Here is a 24,187-nt window from a genome sequence, read left to right on the forward strand (position 1 = left end):
GACGCTATCTCTGGCGGGCGCTTGCTCTCGCTCTCTCTCTCTCTCGCTGGCAGTGGCTCTCGCGGCGACTGCGACGCCGGCAGCGACAGCAGCTCAGTTGTGGCTGAGTTTCGAGTTTCATTCATTGTATCTGTTAGATACTTTTGCCGAGCAGTCAGTTCGTATTTAACTTTCGTCGTGAATGCAACGCAACGTTTGTCAGCAGAGCGTGTCAAAAGAAACACACAACAACAACAACAACAAAAACAACAACAATAACTGTAAACATTGTCGTCATCGTGTGTGTTTGTGCTGCCCTCTCTATCAGTGTTTGTGTCAGTGTGTGTGCGTGTGAATGAAACAACAACAAACCAAAATACAAAAACAAAACAGAGAAAAACTTAATAAAATAAAAAACGCGGCATAATGTGTTGCACAAACAACAACAAAAGCAACAACAACAACTACAACTAATAACAAAAAATAAAAACAAAAAAATAAAACCTTGAAAAACTCAAACGTGGAAAACTCAGTTCAACTTGTGAATGCGTATTAAATATAATTATGCTCATTGAAATAATTGCCCGTAAGTGACAAATGACAATAATGGAAATAATGTTGCCACAAATATGTTAAATATATATATTAATAGATATTTATATATAAATATTTATGCTCATAAATATATGCACATATAATTTAGGAGAAGTGAAATTTGTCTTTGCCTCAGCAGTTGCCCAACTTCTTGCGAACAAAATTTGTAATTTATAAATTTATAACGTGTGCAAACACACACACACACACACACCCTCAACCCCCAACCCACAACCCCACCCCCACCCCCCGCACAAGACAACACACCCTCTCCCCGGCCACGTCTAGCTCGTAAAAGTGTTTGTTGTTGTTGCTGCTTTTGTTGTTTTTGTATTTTTGGGCGCCCAGCAAAACTTACGCGACGATGTCTTCTTCTTCTACTGCTCCTTGCTGCTTGCTGCTTGCTCCTTGTTGCTGCTGCTTTTATCATCCTGGCGCGCCAAAAACACTCTTGTAAACACACACAGACAGACACACACACACACACACACACACACACACAGCACACACAGTCGTTAAAGGGCAGACAGGCAGCAGCAGCAACGAGAACAACTTGTGTAATTTATTGCTGCCTGCATAAATAATAAATAAGCGTAAATAAATAAATACAAAACATATACAAATACATATATATATATATATCTGTATATATATACCTGCACATATATATAAATATCTATATATATTTATATATCTCTCGCAACCCACTCGCTGTGCAAACTTCGCAGGACTCGTAAATTAAATAAATAAAAATAAATATTAAAATAATGCCAACAACAACAAAAACAACAACTCAACTTTTGCCCAGCCTTTGTGTGTGTGTGTTGTGTGTGTGTGTTGTTCTTGCTGTGGCAGCCGGCCTTTTTATTTTTAATGTGCAGAGCGTATTTCTTTCTTTTTTTTATTATTATTATGATTTTACTTGCTGTTGCTTTCAATTTTAATTTTTATTTTTATGCCGCGCAACAGCTGCGCGCATTATAAATAATTAATCAAAAAGCAACAACAACAACAACAAAAACATCAACAACAACAACGATAAGGAAGCGAATTAAGGCTCTCTCTCTTTTGCCTGAAGCTGCTCCCAGTTTCTGAAGTTTTGAGAGTTTCAGCGCTTTGAGAGTCGGCGAAAAACTTGAAAAGCCCAAACAGGAAATGCCAAAGAAACAAAAACAAAATAATGTATAAATATTATTTTTTTATTTTTGTTTTTGCACGTTTATTTATTTATTTTATAGCGCTCTTTGAGTTAAATTTTTTCCAAAGAAGCATAAAATTTAATGCGTGCCCAGCAACAACAACAACAACAGCAACAAAAACAAAAACAAAATAAAAACAAAAATAAAAAACAACAATAAATACAAGTAATAACTGCAAGAATATAAGCCAATACCAAAAGTTGGCCTAACAGCAAACAAAAAGGAAGATGCTAAAATACCCTCACAGAGCAGAGTCTCCATATTTCCATATCCATTTTGTTGCTATAGGATATAGTGCTCTGATTCCCAAATCTAAGTCAGAGGATCACATTTATATACATATATATTGATAATGATCAGGCACACCTTTATTTTAACAGACAATCAGCTAAGAGCAATGAAGCTTGTATATTTATTTCTAATTTTCTGAATTATCAAAAGCAGATTCGAAAATTGGTTTAATTATTATATTTTCGTTATCTTTCTTCAGTGAATAATTACACTAAATAGGCTGAAACCCGGAGAATTAAATTATGATTTTTGACTTTCTCAGTTTTGCTTAAGAGTCTTTCACTTCTGAATGTATATATATATATATATATATTTAGATATATATCTTACGACATCGCAGAACTCACCACAAAACTAAAACACCCCATTTGAAGCGTGAAGAAAACCAATTTGCTGCGTATAGAATAATTTCTTATTGCAATTGCTGCTGTTGTTGTTGCTGTTGTTGTTGTTCGTACAACAATAATAAAAAATAATAAAAATAATAACAGTGACTCACAAGATTTAATTGGAATGAAATAATAAACATAAAAAAGAGTCGCTAAAAAGTAGAAGAAGAAGAAGCAGCAGCAGCAGCAGCAGAAACATAATAACAATAATAATAAAAATAAATTAATTTAATGGCTGACTGTGTTTGCATTGCGCCCCACACACACACACACATACACACACACACCCATACACAGACGAAGTAAAACATTTCTGCAGACCACCCAAAACACACACACACACATACACACACACACAGACAGCAAATGCCGTTAGACAACAAGAGCAGCCCCCCTACACCCTCCTACCCAACACCTCCCAGCCAGCTCAACACAATAAATTTATATAAATGCGCAGCTATATATAAAATATAAATACACACAAACACTTGCATATATATATATATATATATATATATATTGGATATATTTATATATATATATATATATATATGTATGTATAGGTATTTAAATAAATATAATTACGCAAATGCGCCGAGAGACCGCGTCAGCCATAAATAATAATATTTAATTAAATATGAATGTATTTTCACTTATTTATAACGGTTTCGTCGCCACACAAACTGAAACTGATACACAAATGAAAAGATAATACCTATATATATATAGACATATATAGAAAACATATATCTGTTGTATATAGATATATTTATATATAATACATATTAAATATATATTTATATTTGTATGACCACAGCGCAATAATTGTTTGGAAAATCTCTATAATAAATTAGACCAAAACTGAATCATTAATAAATGTGTGCTAAGCTAATGAAATAGTAATATGCCAAGGGGGTGGTGATTAAGGGTGCGAGGGGGGAAGGAGGTGGTACGGGAAGTGGCAACAAATAAGTAGAATTGAAAATGCTCGCAAGGGCAAATAGATTAATGGGCATATTTAGAAGAGTTATGACTCAGAATCACACAAATCTCTCTGAAACAAGTAAGAATGTTTCAGTCGAGAGACTGCTCGACGAGCAGATACCCTGTACACAACTGTTGAGCACGGAGTGGATTGAATTACATTTCGATTAATCTAATTAATTTGTGTTTCTTATACAAACTCAGAAATCGATTTTCATAGATAGTTTATAGTTGATCAAGAATATATATAACTTATGGGGTCTTTCGGCTGTTGCATACCTTTGCACAGCTTCAATATAACATTTTTCACATTTGAAGACAGTTGGAGATGTTAATTAAAATATATATCAAATCTGTCAGTTTTGGATTAATTGATTTTCATATAAAATAAATGGGTATTTTTTTTAGAAAGTGGTTCAGCCATACAATTTGCAGTAGAATCAATAAACTTTGTGGAAACTTTTATGAAATATATATTAATAAATTCACCAACTTTTTATTTTGCTTCATGCATAATATACAATACATCAATATGCAATATACGTAGATAAATTATACGCTATATTGTATATTAATATATATATAAGTATAATGTGTAGGAATTGATGCAACCATAAAATGTGTAATATAAAAAATCCCATTTGTGGTGACTTTCCTGACAAATATATTAATACACATATATAAAAAGTTTAAGTATTAAAATGAAGCTATACATATGAAATCTGAGATTACATTTTGAACTGCTTCTCTTTCGACATACTTGATTATATTTTATATATTTACATTTGAACCATTTAATTGCAGCCTGAAAAGTATTTGCCGGCACAGAAGTAGTGCCTAGAGCAGAAGGCCCTAAAATGTGCTAGATAAGTGAAAACAAATTCAAAACCAAAACACCCAAAGTAAGAAGGAGAACACTGCGAAAGAGCAGATACAGAGAGAGAGAAAGAGAAAAGAGAGAAGGAACCATGGATATGACCAAGGACATTATGGATTTCGAGAGGAAACTGGACCACGAGCAATATGAGCCCAATGATTACACAATGGTGAACGTGGAGCCGACAGACACCCAAACAGACTTGGCCTATGAGCCGGCCAAGACAGAGAGAGTTGAGCAGATGGAGGAGAATCCAAAGGAGCCGGAGCAGGAGCTGGAGCCTGAACAAGAGCCGGACCAAGAACGGCAACGGGAAGAGTCCTTTCTTAAGGAGGAGAACACTGAGAAACCAAATGTGCGGCGTTTGGTGCTCAATGAAGAGCCACTGACGCCGCCGCCACGCCCACTCACCTCCAGTGAGGTAGTGGGTCACACCGAGCCCGACGAACCAGAGCTGAGGGTACAGTTAAGCGCCAAGAAATCCCGTTCCTTGCCCGTTTCCCCACAGCCACTGGTGGCACACAATCTGACAGCGATTGGCCTGTTTGAGTTTGGGCAATCGAGCAAACCGAATAATAATCACACAGAACATAAGCCCAGGCTGGCCCAGAAGGGACTGGGACTTGGCCTGGGACTGGGTCCATCAGCTCCAACAAGCACAGCTGGTCACCGCAAGCCGCAATCCTCTGGTGGAGCTGGTGCCGGGGACAATCAACAGTTTTGCCTGCGCTGGAACAACTACCAATCGAATCTGACCAACGTGTTCGATGAGCTGCTCCAAAGCGAATCCTTTGTGGATGTGACACTCGCCTGCGAGGGACACTCGATCAAGGCACACAAAATGGTGCTCTCCGCCTGCTCGCCCTACTTCCAGGCACTGTTCTATGACAATCCCTGCCAGCACCCGATAATCATAATGCGAGATGTGAATTTTTGTGATTTGAAGGCGCTCGTTGAGTTCATGTACAAGGGTGAGATAAATGTGTGCCAGGATCAGATAAATCCACTGCTCAAGGTGGCAGAGACGCTCAAGATACGTGGCCTGGCTGAGGTGAGCGCCGGTTCGACAGCGGGCACTGGGATCGGTGGCGCCTCGCTGTTGTCGGAGCAACGCATGACCGTCTACGATGAGGACGAGGACGAGGAGCTGGCCATTCTACGCGATGCAGACGACGAGGAGCTCAAGCCGAAGCGAGCACGTCTGCTGGCCAAGCTGCAGCAGGCGGAATCCGCCCTGGACTTGAATCAGCGGCAGCGGAAGCGTTCGCGCGATGGCAGCTATGCCACGCCCAGTCCCAGTCTGCCCTTGGCCCTGCCCATGCCCCTGCCACACCCACTGCGTGGCGAGTCTCCGCAGCGCGGACATGTGCCCACGCCCAGCTCCTCGGCGAGCAGCGCGGGGCAGCCACTGGCGATGACCACCTCGACCATAGTGCGTAATCCCTTCGCCTCACCAAATCCACAGACGCTGCAATCCTCTGGCTCGAGCAGCAGCTCCTCCACAGTCGGCAACACCAGCTGCTCCAGCGCCAATGCCAGCTCCTCGGCTGCTGCGGCTGCTTATCGTTCCAATGCACGCAGCTGCTCCCCTCCACCGCCGCCATCGGCGCCGCCGTCGTCCAGTCAGCTCAGCTCACCCAAGAGTTCGGATCGGGGATCGGGCCAGTCTCAGCTGCCGCCGCATATGGCTGCCGCTGTTGCCGCCGCTGCTCATCATGCGTCTGCCTCTGTGTCGGGCTCTGGCTCGGCGGTGGCACCACCACCACCACCGCCGCCATCCCAAAGCGCCGCCTCGCTGCATCATCATGCGGCAGCTGCGGCTGCCCAACAACTGGCCGCCCAGCATCAGTTGGCCCACTCGCATGCCGCCATGGCCAGTGCTCTGGGCGCCTCTCTGGCAGCTGCGGCTGCTGGCGGCGCCTCAGCTCCTGGCAATGGTGGAGCAGGCGGCGGAGGAGGTGTGGGCAACTCGGTGGCATCCTCGCTGGGTGCCCATCACGATGACATGGAAATCAAACCGGAAATTGCGGAGATGATACGCGAAGAGGAAAGGGTGAGTCTCACTTTTGACAATCTATATCTATAACCCTTTGATAGATCTTAATGAGTAGAATCATTATCAAATTATATATAATAATAATCTTAGTAATCTCAGCAATAATCTTTGAGCAACAAAACCTATCTTTGGTTGATCCAAATTGAGGAAAATCGAATAAGGAGATCACAAATAAGAGATATATCTGTGAAAGGATGGAATGATAAATTAGATAAGTAAAACTAATCTGAGCAATAATCACTGTCCATAAAAAAACCTTTTCATAGACCCAAAGTGAGGAAAATGTAAAATTGAACAGATCTGAGAAAACTTCAATAACAAATTAGATATGTATTAATGCAGCGTGATAATAATTGTAGCTATAAAACTGCCCTTTGATGGAGCTGAAGTGAGAAAGAAACAGATCACAGAAAGATCGAATAATTACTCAATTACTTAGATAAATAATTAAAACATGAGTTCACAAATGAATAATCGAAACAACAACATATGAGATCATAGTTCAAAAGTAATCTAAAACTAAACAGCTGTTTGAGTCAATAGAATTAAGCTTGAGTTCATAATGGGCAAATATATAATATAGATAGGAATATAGTGATATAATATATAATATGCACAATATAGAAAACATATTTTGAACAATCGAAAATAGCCAGCTCTGGCTCTTGGCTATACAAATACAAATACAAATACATCAATGTTATCAGTATTATTTATCAGGTAATTAAAAAATACAATTACATTTGTTATTTGTAGTTCTTTTACACAGAAAACTAAATTGATTTGAATGTAGATTAACAATTTTTGTCATCTGATATATTGTTTATTTTGTTCAAAGTTCGATTAGGTTTTTATTTGCTTAGGGAAAATTACGGCAATAAAATAATTGCTGAAATTATACATAATCTCGATGGTATAAATTTATTTCATTATGGCTACTTGAAGAGCGGCATATCAGCAAATAGATTAATCTATATATGTGTATATATATATATATATATAGAAATATGTAGATTATAATTAACTAATTGGCTAATTAGAATGAACAGCAATCTTCAACTGTTGAAGTATTTAGTTGGTTGTTGCTCAACTTGGCTTAATTATTTATATTGCCTTGGCGAGTGCTTAGCATATTGGACATTTGTTCGGTTTTGGCCAAAGGCCATGAGATCGAGTTAAATTATTTTTACATAATGCAAAAATACGCACACACACACACATAGACACACACATAGACACTCACATGTTGAGTTGTTGCTTGTTGCGTGTGACTAAAACAAACAAAGTAGGAAAAGTGCATAAATGCATTCCTATTACAACCAAATTTACACAACAACAACAAATTAAAGTGTTGTATTTAGCTTTTTGCATTTTGTGTTGCATTTGATTGTTATTTCTATTGGATTTGTATAAAATGAGAGGGCCACAAGGGGTCTCTCGAGGGGTCTCCGGCATTAACTGCGTCAGCGACTTGAAAAATAATTCAACATTTTTAATGCTAATGACGCCAAATTGCGCAATGCACGCATATACTAGATACAAATGCAAAGATACAAATCCAAATACAAAGAAAATAGGCACAGAAAAACAACAAGCCTTAAAAAAATACAAAAAATTAGTTAAACAAATGACAAAAATTGATGGCAATGCAAACAAAAGTGCGCAAATATTTGTCTCGTGTTTCTCGTTTCTCGCTTCTCGCTTCTCGATTTTCATTTTTCATTTAACTCAAGTAGTTGCATTTGCGTTTTTCTATAATTTCAACTAATGCCACTTTGATTCAACTTTGATTGCACTCTCAAGTGTGCAACATTTGTCTACACAGCGAGAAAACGATAGCGATAACTAATGATCAAAGCTGCTCACATTTTTTTTGTTGAAGTTTCTTCTATAATTATATTAATAAGTAGTTAAAATGCTGATAGTTTGTAGTTTGTTTAACATCTCATAAAAATGATATGTTTACAGTTGATTTATCATCTGTTGGGGTGTATAATATAATGACTGTAAGGTTATATCTTTACAAATTGAAATCAATTCACATCGAGATTGGGAAGAGTTGGGAAATTATTGATAATACTAAGTAAACTTCAACTGTTTATGATAAACGAGGAATATAAATTTGAAGTCTCCATCCCTTATAAACAAATCGATAATCATGCTGATCGAGAATATATATACCCATATGTATATATATATAGTTGATGTTTCCTTCTGTCCGCTGCAAACTTTTGCACAACTTCAATATGCCATTCTCAAAATATTTAATTGACAGTTCATTTATTAATTAAATAAAATTCATAGTTAAAGTTGAGTTGACAACCGATTTGAAGTCAGTGCTTTCTCTGAGTGTATACTTGTTTTGTCGACTGTCATAATTAATAATATTTGAGTTAGTTACTAACTTGAGTTGTCTGCCGTTTTTTGTTGCCACCAAAGATTTCTATGTAAAAAACAAACTCTTGACATTGAGTTTCGAATGTAGATATGCATATATATATATATATATATATCTATATGTGTGTATGCATATGTATCTGTGTATATGCATGTATTTTTAATATTTTTTCTATATTATTTTTGCACTTAAGAAATACTTGTATGCATTTTGTGTGTTTGTGTGTTGTATTTGTATTTGTTTTTGTATTATTTGTGGCATAAATAATGCATAAATGCGTCGTCGCTGCTCCATGAGTGCTGTCTCCGAGTGTACGAGTGTGTGTGTGAGTGTGTGTGAGTGTGTGTGTGTGTGTGTGGCTTATGAATATGAATGCTGAGCTGTGGAGATATTCATAGATAGACATTCATAGTATTCAATATGTATCAGCTGAAGCAGCAGCTGCTGCATAAATGAGACTTGCTAGAAGAGATGAAAGGGGGGGGAACAGCAACGATGGCAACCATTTTCTTCATTTTTGCGCTTAATTATCTTGTGCTTCGCAATTTACTGTTGCTTTGTTAATTTATTGAAATGAAATCAAGAGAAAATTGTAATAAAAACAGCACAGGCAGCAAAAGAGAACAGCCAAGCAGGAGGACCAGGAGAAGAGGAAGGCAACGGAGTCAAAAAAAAAAACAAAAACAAAAAAAAGAAAAAAGCAGCCAAAACTCGCCTGCTTTTTGTCGTCATCGTCATTGGGGAAAGCCCCGCGACGCCAGCTGGCAGCCCCCTCCAAAATATATACAGACAGACAGACAGACAGACAGGCAGACGTGCGGATGTGCGGATGTGCGGAAATGCGGAAATGCGTAAGTAGTAGTAGGTGGGAAAAAAGTCGAGTTGAGCTGAGTTGAGTTGCCTGGAGTCGAGTCGAGTCGAGTCGCGTCGTTGGCCAAAAAACTGAGCGCCTATTACTTAATAGAGTCGCAACTTTGCCAGCACTGAGCATAAAGCTGCCGGCAAAGGCAACACTCTCTCTCGCTCTCTCATACTCTCTCACTCTCTGCTCTGCTCTGCTCTGCTATGTTTAGTTGAGTTTTTCATTCACAGAAATTCACACACACATACACACGCACACACTCGCACACACACACACAGAGTGCTGAGAGCGCTTGAATACCAAGCAGTCAGCAAAAGTTGCAAAAAGTCGTCGACGAAGGCTGCTGTGAAAATAAGTAGCTGCTTGTCGCGAGGGGGGGCTGTGTGTATATCTGTGTGTGTGTGTGTGTGTAGCACATTTTGGGCAGCCACTTCTTGACACCCTCGCTGCTCCCCCCCTCCCCCGTTACTCTACACTGCTCGTTGTTACTTGCTCTCTTCTTGTTTACACATCATTTTGGGTTGACGCTCATTTTGAGTTCCTTGACTTTCTCGCTCGGATTTTCCTGGCCAAACGGCAAGGGAAATGTTATTTGTGCAGGGGTGGGGTATATATAGTTATGGTAATATTATAAATATAAGTATGAATAATGTTGTACATAAATTTATAAAGGCTTTATCAGTTGGATTTGTATATAATATGCAGTTATGTGTGCGCAAGCTGAGAAAATTTACAATCAACTTCAATATACTTTCTATTAAATGTAGATGCTAGTTTCTGCAACCTTGTCTGGGTAGTTTTAAAGGGTGTTTCTGTTGGACAGGCCTTAAATGGGAAATGAGAATTTACAATGGATTTGTTGTTATAAATATGACTAATTTTAATCTGAGAAAACTTGGAGCTGGAAATGAGCTAACAAAATTTATTACAAATTAAATCTAACCTCGATTTACAATTTTTTCTGTTGTTGATTTTTTCTCTTTTAGACAAAGGAAACTTGCTCTTGGAGTTGGGCTAACAAAACATTTATTATGAATATCATTTATTATAAATTTTTAATCTATTTTTTTTAGATTTTTTAATTTATTTGATTTTTTGGTAATTTTGCGGGGTAACTCAAAGTCAGCCATATTTGGTAGCTGCACCTCTTGGGTTTTGCTTTTGTTTCTGTAAGGAAATTACTGCAAATTGCCAAGTGCTGAAAAGTTTTGCAGCAGTTAGAAAGGGAGTGAGAGAGATAGTGAGAGAGATAGAAAGAGAGAGAGAGAGCACATTTCTCTTTGTCTCCGCGTTAGTCATAATTGTGGTGAGCGCAGAGTCTGCGAGTTGTGTTCTTAGACATCGTCTAAGACGTCGATTTATGCAAAGCAGGTTGCTTGAACTCCGAGAGACCAGACGAGTAAACAGAGAAAGAGACAGGAGACAACAGACAAGAGACAAGACAAGAGACAAGAAATCCAAGCTCAGAGCGGAGGTCATTAGCTAAATACAACGGCGCATGTTATCTAAAGACCCCGGTTTTTTGGGGATCGTGTGAATCTGGTCGGAGTAAGTTCGATGTCAACTGTTTCCGGATTGTCGAACTGTGAACGGATTGGGTTTTGGGGGAGCTCATTAGGCCGTTTTGATTGATTTGCAGTCGCTGGCTAAATAAATCAAATTTATGTTTTTGGGATTTTACATAAAATGAAGAACAGAAAAACCAGAAGGAAAACCTTAAGATCTGCGCCGCCAGGAGACCACCGCAGGCGGTGTGTGACAGTGTGAAAACCAAAGCAACTGTTTGGCGGGGTTTACTCTTTAGCCTCTGCTTCTTATCGGCTTAATCAAATTTAAGGCCAAGTTTCTCAAGTTATGTATTTTTGTTTTATTCTTATTTGCCGACTACTTTTTCGGTGTAGTAAAAAAAGAAATCTTTCAAAATCGATGAGAGAAGCAAGCAGGAAATAAACAAACCCCCCTTATAATTTATGGCACAATTTCGATAATTTGTGGTGCATTAGGTTTGTGCCCCTTCGTTAAAATAAAACCCATAAAATGTGATATTATAAAGTGCTTTGGTCGAAATCGACACTCGAAATAAATAACTAACTTATTTTATTGGAGGCAAGCGGACCGAGGCAAAGTCAAGAAAAATATAATAATAAAAACAGGGTATAAAAAAATGAAGAAAAAATAACAACCATAATAAAACAGATGTGTGTTAAACCCTGCGTAGATCTTATCGCGACAGAACTAATACACAATATAATAATAATAAAAGCAATTTGTAATCTTTTTAGGTTCTTGTGTCGATTTCAATTTTGAAAGTAATTTTGTTGATAAGATTCCAACAACAAGTAAATGTACCTACATCTATATATATATATATATATATGTATATATATATATACTATATATAATTATATGTACATATAGTATGTGTGTACGTATAGTTTCGCTAACACGATACAAGCTAATCATAAGTCATTAAAACAGAGCCAGTTTAAACATTTCCATTGTCATAGATTCGACGTGAATGACTTGGAACAATTTATGTGCAGACCGCAACAATTTACAGCTCAACGGTGATTGTTTAAATAAAAACCGATTATTATATTGCATATTGTATGCGTATGCGGTGCCATCATAAAAGTTATATAAATACAATTCTCTGGAATTTGCGTCATTGTCGTGCTATTTCCAGCTATCTATTATCGGCACCATAAATGCCATATAGTATTTCAGTTAGAAAGTCTATTTTGAGCCGAGAATATCTTTACTATATCAATAATGTTTTAAAAACCGTTAGATGTGCTATTTTAAAATGCTGTTTATCTCTCGATTAGCTTCAAATCTGGCAGGAAGCCAAGTCGCAATCTATCTCATCTTTCAACGAGGAAGCTATTCCATAATCGATCTTATTTGCATTTTAAAAGATGATTTTATATCTTGGTATACACTTTCTTGCATAGAAAAATATATGTGACTGACTGATAGACGGCTATGACTAACTCAACTTGGCTATAAATCCTGATAGATATATGTACCTGATGGGGAGATGTTATGAGACGTTGCCATATCTGTCTGTTAGATACTCTTCCACAACTTGCATCAATTTTCGCAGCTTGGAGGAAGTTTAATTACTCGTCATTTTCTACGATATTTCCTATATATCTGCAATTATTTGAATTTGCTCTTTTTGCTATAAAACACTCCCCTCGATAAGTTGAAGATGTTCTGGATTTGTGGGTCGTTGGCCGCAGCAACAAAGACAATTTCCATTGGCAGCAAATTGAAGACAACAACAGTAATAGCAACAACAACAACAACAACAACAACAATAGTAAAAGCAACAGCTACAACAATAACAAACATTTCACATTTCCAAAGACACATTCACATCCATTTACATCTCGAATCGCGATGACTGCTTTTAAAGTTTTTTGTTTTCCCTGGTTTTGTTTTGTGTTTAGTGTGTGTGGTGTATTTGTTGTGTGTTTGTTGTGTGTGGTGTATTTGTGTTTTATATTTTCATTTTCATTTATTATTTGACTGGCTTTCATTACATTTTATTTATTTATTCCACATTTATTGCAGGGTACACACATTTCTATGTCGTTAGTTCAGTTGGCGACTTTGTCGTCGTCGTCGTCGGTGACTGTTTTTGCCGTTTGTTGTCTTTATGACGACGACGACGACGACGACGACGACGACGACGAAGATGATGATGATGATAATGATGATTATTATTATTATTATTGCCGTTGTCCGCTGTTGTAGTTCGGTGTGTGTGTGTGTGTGTGTATCTGTGTGTGTTTTCATTGTACGAGAAAGACATAAGAAAATTATAGGTATCTGCCCTTATGGCGCAGCGCAGCGAAGCGAAACAATAAAATATAAAATAAAATATGTACGAGTATGTTTACGCAATTACAAACAAACAAACAGATAAACATACAAACCGACAAACCGACAGACAAACAGATCAACAACAGCTACAGACACGAGAAATATAAACCCGAGCTGTGCTGAGCTGAGCTGTGCTGTGCTGTGCTGAGCAGCTCTGGCTTGCTTGCAACTGCCACAAAGAGGAGCAGATGAGGCAGTCGGCTCTGGCAATACAATATTTATAACTGGCAGCAAGAAGTAGCAGGTGACGCTTGCCTTGCTACAGCTACACACACACAGCGCGCGAGCTGCGCCTCATGTATCTTATAGATACTTTTTATTTCGGCTGCAGCGCACAATTAAAGACACACACAGTCCAAAAAATTGAAGCCTGAAATGAAAGCAATGATGGAAAATTGCTGCCGCTGTTGCGCACTTTTCCACGTGCAATTTTCTTTTCCAACTCCACGAAAATGGCATTTTAATGCGCTATAATTTACGCAACTGTTGAGCATATTACACATTTAAGGCGTTGCCTTGTGCATCTATCTATCCATCTATCTATCTACTTAGTTTAGTCTGCCTTGAGTGCCTTGAAATGCATAACTAATTTGGCCCGAGTTGTACAAAATGTGTTTTGCTTAAATAATAAGTGTATTTTGTCTAGCTACATTTATCAAATGTCTTAAAATATGATTTAACAAATTTGAAATACGTGCTACCTGAACGTGGACTTGAGATTTCTCTCTCTGTAGGTAAATTCATAGCTAATTTGTCTAAGTATTGCCGAGATATACAAAGAGCTGATAGATTGTCGGCTATTAAAGAGGACTGTTAAGGATAGACTTGAGATTTCTCTCTCTCTCTCTCTCTCTCTCTCTCTCTGTCCAACTGTTTATCTGGGTAATTTTGATAGTTGCCGTTGAGCACGTTTTGCTCTATTTTCCATTCGCAAGTAGCACTCTAAATATGCCTCATTTTGGTATGTTTTTTTATTGTTTTGGTTTTGTACTGCATCATCATTATCAACTCTCAACTCTATCTCTCTCTCTCTCTCGCTCGTCATGCAACACTCATCAGTCATCATCTGTAATCAGCCCGCATTCCTCATGCAGAGAACAAACAGAGAACCCTGCGTAAAAAAGGACGAAAAGATGCAAATTTAAACGCCTCTAATTTGGCATTAACTAAAAAAGCCTTTAACTGCACTTAGGCGTCATATTAGCCAAAATGCTCACAGCACACACACACACACACCTGAACACACACACATACACACATCAGCACACACACATAATTGTGCTCTCAGCTTAACTCTTTTTACTCATACCCTCAATTTTAAAGTAACTCGCAGCTGCAATTTCTTTAGGTGAAGGGTGTTTGTGGGCGTGTGTGTGAGTTTGAGTGTGTGTGAGAGTGAGTGTGGCAGTTGCAGTTAGCCGGCAAGTGGCGGCTGTCTTTATGCAAAAGCAATTTGCTGGAAATATTCGATTTGAGGCAGTGCGCTACTCGCACGAGGGCTTTCCAGTTCCAGTTGCGAAGCTGCCTATGAGTGTGTGTGTGTTGGTGTGTGTGTGTAAGTGAGTGTGTGTTGGTGTGTGTGTGTGTGTCTAGCTATGCCTATGCAGCTTATGTCCTTTTGTGTTGTGCTGTTGAGGCTCGCCTGGCGCCAAGTGTGCGTATAATTTGGAATCAAGTTAACTTTCATTCAGCTACGTTTGAGCTCAAGTAGCGCAACAGCCAGAGACAGACAGAGAGAGAGAGAGAGAGACTCAGAGAGAGAGAGAGAGAGAGAGAGAGAGAGAGAGAGAGAGATAGACAGAGAGGTGGAATCTGCCATTTTTGCTGTTTAACTAACGGAATGTGGGTCTGTTTATTTATCTATGCTTGTTTAGTCGCATCTGTAAATACAAGTTTTTGTTTTTGTTTTTGTTTTTAGTTTTTCTCTTCTTTTTCTACCTACGACGTCCGTTTGCCTTTGAAGTTCGTTTGATGCATTTAGTTCTAGTGCGTGTTCTCTGTGTGTGTGTGTGTGTGTGTGTGTGTGTGTGTGTACGTTTGATTTGTTATTTTATTACTTTACGAATTTTAACACATCTGCTGCAAATGCATTTGTAAATTATTAAATGCATCTTTGTGCAGCGAGCACAGCCATCGAGGAGAACAAACACATGTAAAAGGCATGTTTGGCCAGTTCACTGTGTATCTTTGTATCTTTGTATCTTTGTATCTTTGTATCTGTGTATCTTTGTATCTGTGTGCGCATATCAATATTTATTACGCTACAACAACAACAACTGCAACAACAACAGCGTCGAGCATTTGCCTTAGTAAATTCTGTGTTTTCATTATTTATTTCTTTTACTTTTGCCGCTCGCTCTTTGTTTTTAATTCTCTGCTGCTGCTGCTGCCTTTTTGAATGCATTTCTTTATTTAGGCTGCTCTCATCTCCTCCTCGTCTCTCCACGCTGCACCCCCGCAACGCCAACAGCCACAGTCAGCAGCAGAGCAGAGATCTGCCGGAGATCTGTTAAATAAATCGAATCATCTGTGTGCCTCATTCACACACACACACACACACACACACACACACACACTAAGACACACATTGCCTGTCTTTTCTCTTGGCTTCCTCGCTGGGTGCAATTATTACGATTCTGGATATATAATTTGTAAAGCGAAACATATGTTCCTATTTGGTTTTTAATGCCTTTTCCTTCTTTTCGATTTGTTGTTGTTTTCATTGCTGCTGCTGCTGCTGCTGCTGTTGCTGCTGCTGCTGTTGCATTTGTTATTTATGTATTTTATTAGTTGTGGGCGGGGGGTGCATTTTATGGCTTCTGACTCTGAATGTTGCGCGCTGTACTCGAAATTGTTTAGAAAGTAATTCAAAGTCCATTTCTATAATGCATTTTCCTTATTTTTTCCCCAGTCTTTGGACTGTGCATGTGGCAGCTATTTAAATACTATTATTTCTCACTGAGGGTCCCTTTTGCGTTGCAACATTTTTGGTGCAGAATCTGTGGAATGTAATCGATATTTATTTTTACTAAGAACTTTTGATCGGAAAATGTTGATCTAAGCAGTTTTATTCATAAATCTCATAAATATTTATCATTTCTTTGTTTATATTCAAGCTTAAATTTGATTTTGTTAATTATTTTGAATCTACGGGCGAAACTATTATTGTTACTAGGTAAAACCCACCATCAAATCGGTTAAGCATAGACAAAGTTAACAGAGTTTCTAGAAACTTAATAATGGTTATTTAAATACATTCCAAGAAAAGTGGAAACCTTTTCTGGCGTTGGCAAGTAAATGCTAAAAGACCACCCTCGCATTAGCAGCAAGAGCAAGTGGGTCGAGTGGAAAATATCCACACAAATAAAAGCCACACTATTTGTGAGATCTACACACAAGAGCACCTGTGCCCCACTCCTCCCCCTCTCCCTCTCCCAGTCTCTGTCGCTGTCCCTATAGACTAGGCTCACCTGTGCACAAAAATGCAAATGCAAAGACTAAATACACTCGTCGCCCAGATAAACAAAAACAAAAACCAGAGAGAAAGAGAGAAGAAAGAGCAGAAATAAACTATCGCATTTACAATATTTGCTTAACGAATACATTTTCTAGTCGTTATTTATTTAACTGTAACGCCAAAGTCAATAAGGAAAATGCTTAAACAAGAGATAAACGAACAGAGAACCGAGAGCAATAACAACAACAACAACAACAACAACCGCTAAGCGACAACAGCAACAACAACAGCAAGAACAACAACAAGCAACACTTGAACATGCCTCGCTGCTGAATTGACACCGTTAATAGAAATGATGGATTCTTAAAGCCAGCTGCTGTTGCTGCTGCTGCTGATGCTGCTGCTGCTGGCTAAGAGATGCTGTTAACATGACCCATACCTGAGTACAGTCTACTGTGCGGGGCAACAGTTGCTGGCCACGTTGCTGGCTGTCAACGCACTTTTTGGTGTCACTGTATGCTGTGTGCTGAGTATGCGAGACTATTTGTCTGGCGGCGACGTGCGACGCCGCATTAATTCTTTGGCAATATTTATAGTTGTATTTTGTCAAATATTTGCACAGTTTGTTGTGCTGCCGCTGCCGCTGCCGCTGCCAAAGGCATTTATCAAGCCAGGTCCGCTGTTGCACATTTTGCATTTTTCATCTTTTATTTTTCAGTTTGTATTTTTCATTTAGCATTTAACATTTGGCGTTCAGCGTGCTAATTGCAGCCGCTGCCGTTTGTCACTTCTACCTATTTTTTTTCTTTCTCTCTCTCTCTCTCTATTTAGATACAAATTTATCTTTATCTTGCGGTGGCTAGCATTCGCTATTCATTCATTATATTGTCGCGTGTTCCTTGTGTGTGAGGTCAAATTTACTTTATTAATTTCAAACAGCCAGTCGACTATAAATCCAAATCTATTGCAAATGTGTGTTTTATGTTTTTGTGTGTGCCGCACATATATCAACACACACAAAATTCAAAAACCAAAAAAACAAAATTAAATGCCAGCCATATTATGTGGCATAATGTGCCACACGCACAAATCGCTTTTCGAAATCACCAAGACATTCATAATAAATGGTATTTTATAAATACTTAGAAACTATAGTGTGAGTTTATTATTATTATTTGCTTTTTTTTTGGTATACATATTTCTCAACAGCGTACAACTGGCAAACAGGCCTGGATATAATTCAATTTTGACTAAAACAAATGACTGACAATCTGCACTTGGCGAAAAATTGTGTACTGAAAGGAAATTGTGGGTAATTTTTAGGGTTTAGGATTAGAAAACATATTCTTTGCAGGTTCCAGCTCCAGGAGATGACCTTAACCCAAATGCAGGCTTGCTGATAGTATTTTGTTCGATTTTAATGAACTTTGTACAGATCGACAATAATACGTCCGAGTATATTATATATTATATATTGATTGGAAGACTATATCTTTACGATTGTGCCTTTTATTGCAAGCGGAAATCTATTTTAAAGATATTAACGAAAAAGGTGTGTTTATCGATAAAATTGAATATAAATATCAGCCTATGGTTTGGGGTAACTTGCATTCCAAATTTGAGGTCTTCAGATCTCAGATGGATGGACAGACAAGTTCATGCTAATTGAGAATATGTCTTCTTTGTTGGGTCGAAGATGCTTTAATCTATATTTTTGCTCTTTTAATGCTATCAGCATAGACCTTAATATAATATACTATAACACTAAGCATACTTCACATGGTATTACCCAAAACTTTCTCATTCAACACTATTCTGTACTTTGACAAAGAATGTGTAAAGTATTTGGATGTTTTTCTGTCAGTGCAAATTGCTTAAACAGTATTTTAAACAATACAAAGCAGATAAATTAATGCTAAATTTGCTTAATTTAGTGGCTAGCTTCAAGTTCAGTTTTAATTTGTTATTTTTATACCAGTGTAAACACACATACACACACACACACACACACACACACACACACACACACACACACACACACACACACTCGCACAATCGAACACATGTTTTCTAAGTAATTTGCAAGCTGGCGTAATTTGTTTAGAGCGCAAAAGTTTCCAGGAACAAATTGTAGTTTTTTCATGCTCGCTATAATTAATTAAATATTTATTAGATATACGATACATATATATATATATCTGTATCTATATCTGCATCTGTGTCTGTATATAGTATATGTGCCGATTATTAACGGACTGAGCAAAACTAAATAAATGTTTGTGCAGAGCTATAATTAAATTTATGTGCCTGAGTCACTTCGAATACAGCCGAATGCCAACTTGGTCAATGGATTATACATCTACATCTATATCTATATCTGTGTCTATGTCATTTACTATATTTATATAAGTGTATTTCTTATTCATATAAATATTTATGCAATGAAGTCGTTTGGAGAGCATTTAAGAAAACGCTGCGTCAGCGCGCTGTAATTTAGCTGTCGCTTTAGATACAAATGTATCTTTTGGGCGGCAGCATCGTAATTATTCGTATTCGTATTCGTATTTATTTTTAATTCACACGTATCTAACATGACTAAGTTTTTATTTTAAATGTATATATTTTATTTCTCTTGTCTTATTCTATTTTCGATTAAGCCAACTGTCTGATATAAGTAAAAACTTAGCACAATTCTTGCATTTTGTTCAAATAGCATTTTTAATTATTCTCTGCTGCTGATTTTTTTTTCATATTTGTCGGCTCGCTCGCTCTGACAGCGTACAGGTCTTTGAACTGTATTTGCATGTGCGCCAGATACAAGATACAAGATACAAAATCCGAAATGAGCCGCCTTCAGCTGCTGCTGAGATACAAATGTATCTCTCACTCTCTCTTTGCACGGACGAGTTATTAAAGTTTTATGTAAATGTGCATAATTATTTCAAATTGTATTCTAAATTTATAGTTTGCAATGAGACGAATGAAAAATGAACACAAAAACAAAAAAAAAATAATAAATAATATATGTATCTGTTGACTTGTTGTGGGTGGCAGCAGCGAGGCAAGGAGCCAGGAATGGGGAACGATTGTTTGTAAATTTTTGAGATGCTGCTGCTGTTTCTGCTGCTGCTGCTGCTGCTGCTGCTGATTCATGTCATCGACTTATAATGAAATTGGTTTATTAGTGATATATATGGCCATATATCTGGGTGTGGTTCTTGGGAGCATTATGAGTCAGTCGAGTTAAGAGGTGTCTTAAATAATGATATAATAAATTGCACTCGCAGATGTCGTGCGAGGCGTGAATACAATTGATATATGTGTGAGCCATGCATTTGACCCAAAAACCAAAAAAAAATAAGAATTAAGCATTTAAGAATGTTCTATTCGAGGGTGCTCGAAGAGCAGATACCCTTAATCCCTTCAGTTCTAATAAGAACTTATTGATATTCCTGCAGATGATCAACATAAGGTATCAGCATTCCTATATGCCAAAAAATGTGGCATTTATTGCTATCGGAAATCGATTTTAATCATTTCCATGAAACAGGGAAAGTTGGCGTAACATAAACTTTATTTATGAAGTATATATGACATGGTTAGATCGATTCGGCTATCGATCTTGATTAAGAATGGTCTTTTTGATCTGCAGCTGCTTCCTTCTGCTTATTAATACTTTGCCACAGTATCAGTTCAGGTTGAGGGTATAACGACAAAAAACAAATCATCACAAAGAACTTGTCATTAAAATGCTAAACCATCTAATTAGCTGGCCGAAGAAAGTTAAAATATAATTTAATTATAACAAAAAGAAAAATGTACACGTATAATTAAGTGTATTTTGTATTTTGAATATACTATGTATGTGGCACACACAGCCGCTCAGTTCAATTAAAAGCCAACGCTTGTGGCAGGGTCATTAAAACCCCGTGCCCCTTGTAACTAAATATATGTATTACAAAGCAAGATAAAAGACAATGACAAGCCAAGACATTTTAATAATAATATAAAGTGGGAAAAACTTTTGAAGACTGCCCCGCTCTGTAATTAAATACTATACTATAATAAAATATACGAAGTACAATAAATAATAAAATATGAGTTTTTCTTTGTAATTTTTATAGTTTTAATTAATGGTTTTTATTGCTGTTTTGTTGTTGTGGTGTTTCTTTCTGGGGTGCGTCATTTCACACACTCACACTCACAAACACACACACACACACACTTTGTTGTGTGTGTCTAATGTGTTTTCCAATTTTCCCTCCAACTTTGTCTGTGTTTTTCTTTTCCTTTTGTCGGTCAGTTGAATTACATTTGTAATTACTTTCATTGTACTTATGCATATGGGCACTTTATGTATCAACTTGGGGTTCTTTTTTGTTCTGCGTCATGATGACTTGGCGCCTTTAGATGCTGTTCTAGGTGTTACATTTGGCTTGGTTTCTGTTTGCTATTCGCCTCCCCTCCCCTACCCAAATTCATTATTTATGTTAGTTAGTTCTCATTTTTCTGATGCATATATGCTATTTTTAAACACAGTTGGTGCCAGTGGCAGATTATATTATCATTAATTTTAATTTGGCATTTTTTTCTCGTGCTTTATTTATAAATATTTATCTACTTTTTGATATTATAAATCAAATTTGATTTACATGTGTTCTTATCCATATATTGCCCTTCGATACTTATATATGTATTGGTGTTTGTTTGCGGCACGTTTTCATATCTACCAACAAGATGATTAAAACAGGGTATATAGGACTGCAGAGTGGAGTATGCCAGCTTGCTAATTTGAACTAAGTTAGGGTATATTTCCATGAAGAAAGTCTGCCTTTAAGTTGTCACTTAACGTTGATCTACTAATCTTCCTGCTAGTCAAGTGTTAAAGATAGTTAATGGGCTTAAGTCTGCACACATTTTACATATTACAGGGCATTAAATGGTCGAGTTAAAGGCTCGCTTGCGTCTTTATTTGCATTAATTATTTATTTGCTCGTTTGGCAGTTTGCGCGCATGCGCAAATGGTATATAAAAAAAATAAATAAAAAAAAAAACAAAAAACAAAAAACATAACAAACGGCAACGAAATGTTTAAAATTTATTTTAATATACATACAAATTTTTGCCTGTGGCTAGAGGAGAGATCTGGGAATGTGTTGCCTTTTTGCTTTTGTTGATATTCACTTCTATTAGTGAGAATTAGTTGTATTGTTGTAGTTGTTGTTGTTGCCTGTTGTCTGCTGCTATTGTTGTTGTGCTTATTTGCATTGGCGACGGCGTGTGGCGGCTGTCTAATCAAATCAAACTTCGTGGAGCTTGAAAATAGCGGCATTTTGATTGATACGCTTTTGGGATTGTTGTTCAGATCTATGTGTGTATGAGTGTGTGTAAGTGTTGAGCTAATTATATAACTTCGGGGGGTGCGCACTGACCTAATGAGCCATAAGAGATCTGTTTATAAAAAAAATAACAGCACCACACTTTCAAGCCACACTTTTTATTCCCCTTCAACCCCAAATGAAAGCTTTTCAATTGTTTTCTTCTTTCTCATAACTCTGGAAATTATATTTCTTTTAACAAAAGGGCCAGCTGCAAGCTCTTCATAATTTTTTACGATCCATTTGACGCAGATGCAAATATTAATAAAATAATAAAAAGAAGATATATTCAAGATTGGGGGCACATTAAAATGTCAGTGTGTATATATATATATAGAAATTGGATTCGCAGCTGACGCTGGGCGCATAAAATGTATCTAAACATAGTCGCCATGGCGTATTTACATTAATCAAAACTATCTTGTTATTGTATCTATTTTATTATTGTTGCTGCTGCTGCTGTTTGTTGGAGTGCGTGGCATATTTTCGTCAATGTTTACTCATAAAATTTAATTTATTTAAATTTAAAATAATAAAAACTTACATATACATGCAGATAGAGCACAACTGCTGTCGTCATAAAGGCAAATCTCATGCAAAAAAGAAAAAAAAATGTTGAGGAAAAAATGCAAACACCAACAAAAAGGCATTTCTAAATAAAGCGAAATATAAAATAAGAGCAAAATAATTTATGCCCGATTCCAATGGCCAAAAGAGACATGAAATATAAATATAAATTGTCTATATCGAAATGAGCCACAACAAATACAAATACAATAAGAGATATTTCTTCTTTTCCGACAACTTCTTCTTGCTCATTGGCTAGGCATTTTTGTTGTGAAACAAATAATAAACATAAGCATAAAGGCAAATTACACAAAATTTATAAATAATAAAACTAAAACGTGTCTGCATAAATTAATTAATAAGTCAATTTCAAACTCGAATCTCTCAATACGAAGGCGATCTCAAAGATGAACTCGAATTCGAATACGAATACGAAACACAGACGAAGACAAAGCTGATCACCGAATCCGAAATATGTATTTCAGGTTTATTTTTATAACCTTTTCATTATTTGTATTCACATTGTGAATGTGAATTCAAATCGATGAATAACTATAAGGATAACCGAAAAGCTTAGCTGAAACAAAAGATTATAATTCTCTTATCCGATTAGAAGATGATAATAAAAGAACACAAAACCTAGTCAAATTTGAAGTAAATACTAAAACTATAACAAGCTAGAATGCTATTTTAGAGAGAACTCGACTGTGAAATACCTTGAACCCAGGTGTTATTTCGAATATATTTCGAATGGGTTCAGGGTATAATAAAAGTGGAGCAAGCAAATATCTAAAACTTGTTATTTCAAATGCGAGGGAAAATTTCATGACAATACGAAATAAATAAATAAATGCAAGCATCTGTTATTTATTATGAATTTTATTGGTTTTATGGCCAGCTTAAAAGCCACTATTATTTCAATTCCTATTCCCCATTGCCGAGTGCTTTTGACGCATTCTCTGTAATTGGTGTGCCATAAACAAAAAAAAAAAAATAAATAAAATTTTATAAAGAAAATAAACGTAAGGAGAGGCGAGAAGGAAAATGTGAAGATCTACGCAAATCCATAATAAAATAAAATACGCATGAGCTTTGAGGCCAGGCCAGGCCAGGCCATGTGGACAGAGAGACAACACACAGTTTTTAGACAAATAGATACTAAAAGATATTTAAGCAACAACAACAGCAACAACAACAACACCCACAGCAAACACTATTACAACATTGTTGCCTCATCCTCCAGCTCCGCCTCCTCCTCCTCCTCC

The 24,187-nt window shown here is 37.1% G+C and overlaps 1 protein-coding gene across 2 annotated transcripts in view; it reads left to right on the forward strand.

The window, feature by feature from the left end:
• Nucleotides 1–463: 463 nt before the first annotated feature.
• Nucleotides 464–24,187, forward strand: part of LOC6558463 (protein bric-a-brac 2) — a 37,712-nt gene continuing 13,988 nt past the window's right edge. For both annotated transcript variants that reach the window (XM_001983258.2, XM_032743002.1), the window contains exons 1-2: nucleotides 464–565; nucleotides 4,241–6,366. In XM_001983258.2, the coding sequence (XP_001983294.2) occupies nucleotides 4,405–6,366 (1,962 nt within the window). In that variant the 5' untranslated portion in view covers nucleotides 464–565; nucleotides 4,241–4,404. The remainder of the gene's footprint in view (nucleotides 566–4,240; nucleotides 6,367–24,187) is intronic.

Source organism: Drosophila grimshawi, unplaced genomic scaffold, assembly GCF_018153295.1.
Source record: "Drosophila grimshawi isolate 15287-2541.00 unplaced genomic scaffold, ASM1815329v1 contig_44, whole genome shotgun sequence".
In the NCBI taxonomy this organism is placed as follows: Eukaryota; Metazoa; Arthropoda; class Insecta; order Diptera; family Drosophilidae; genus Drosophila; species Drosophila grimshawi.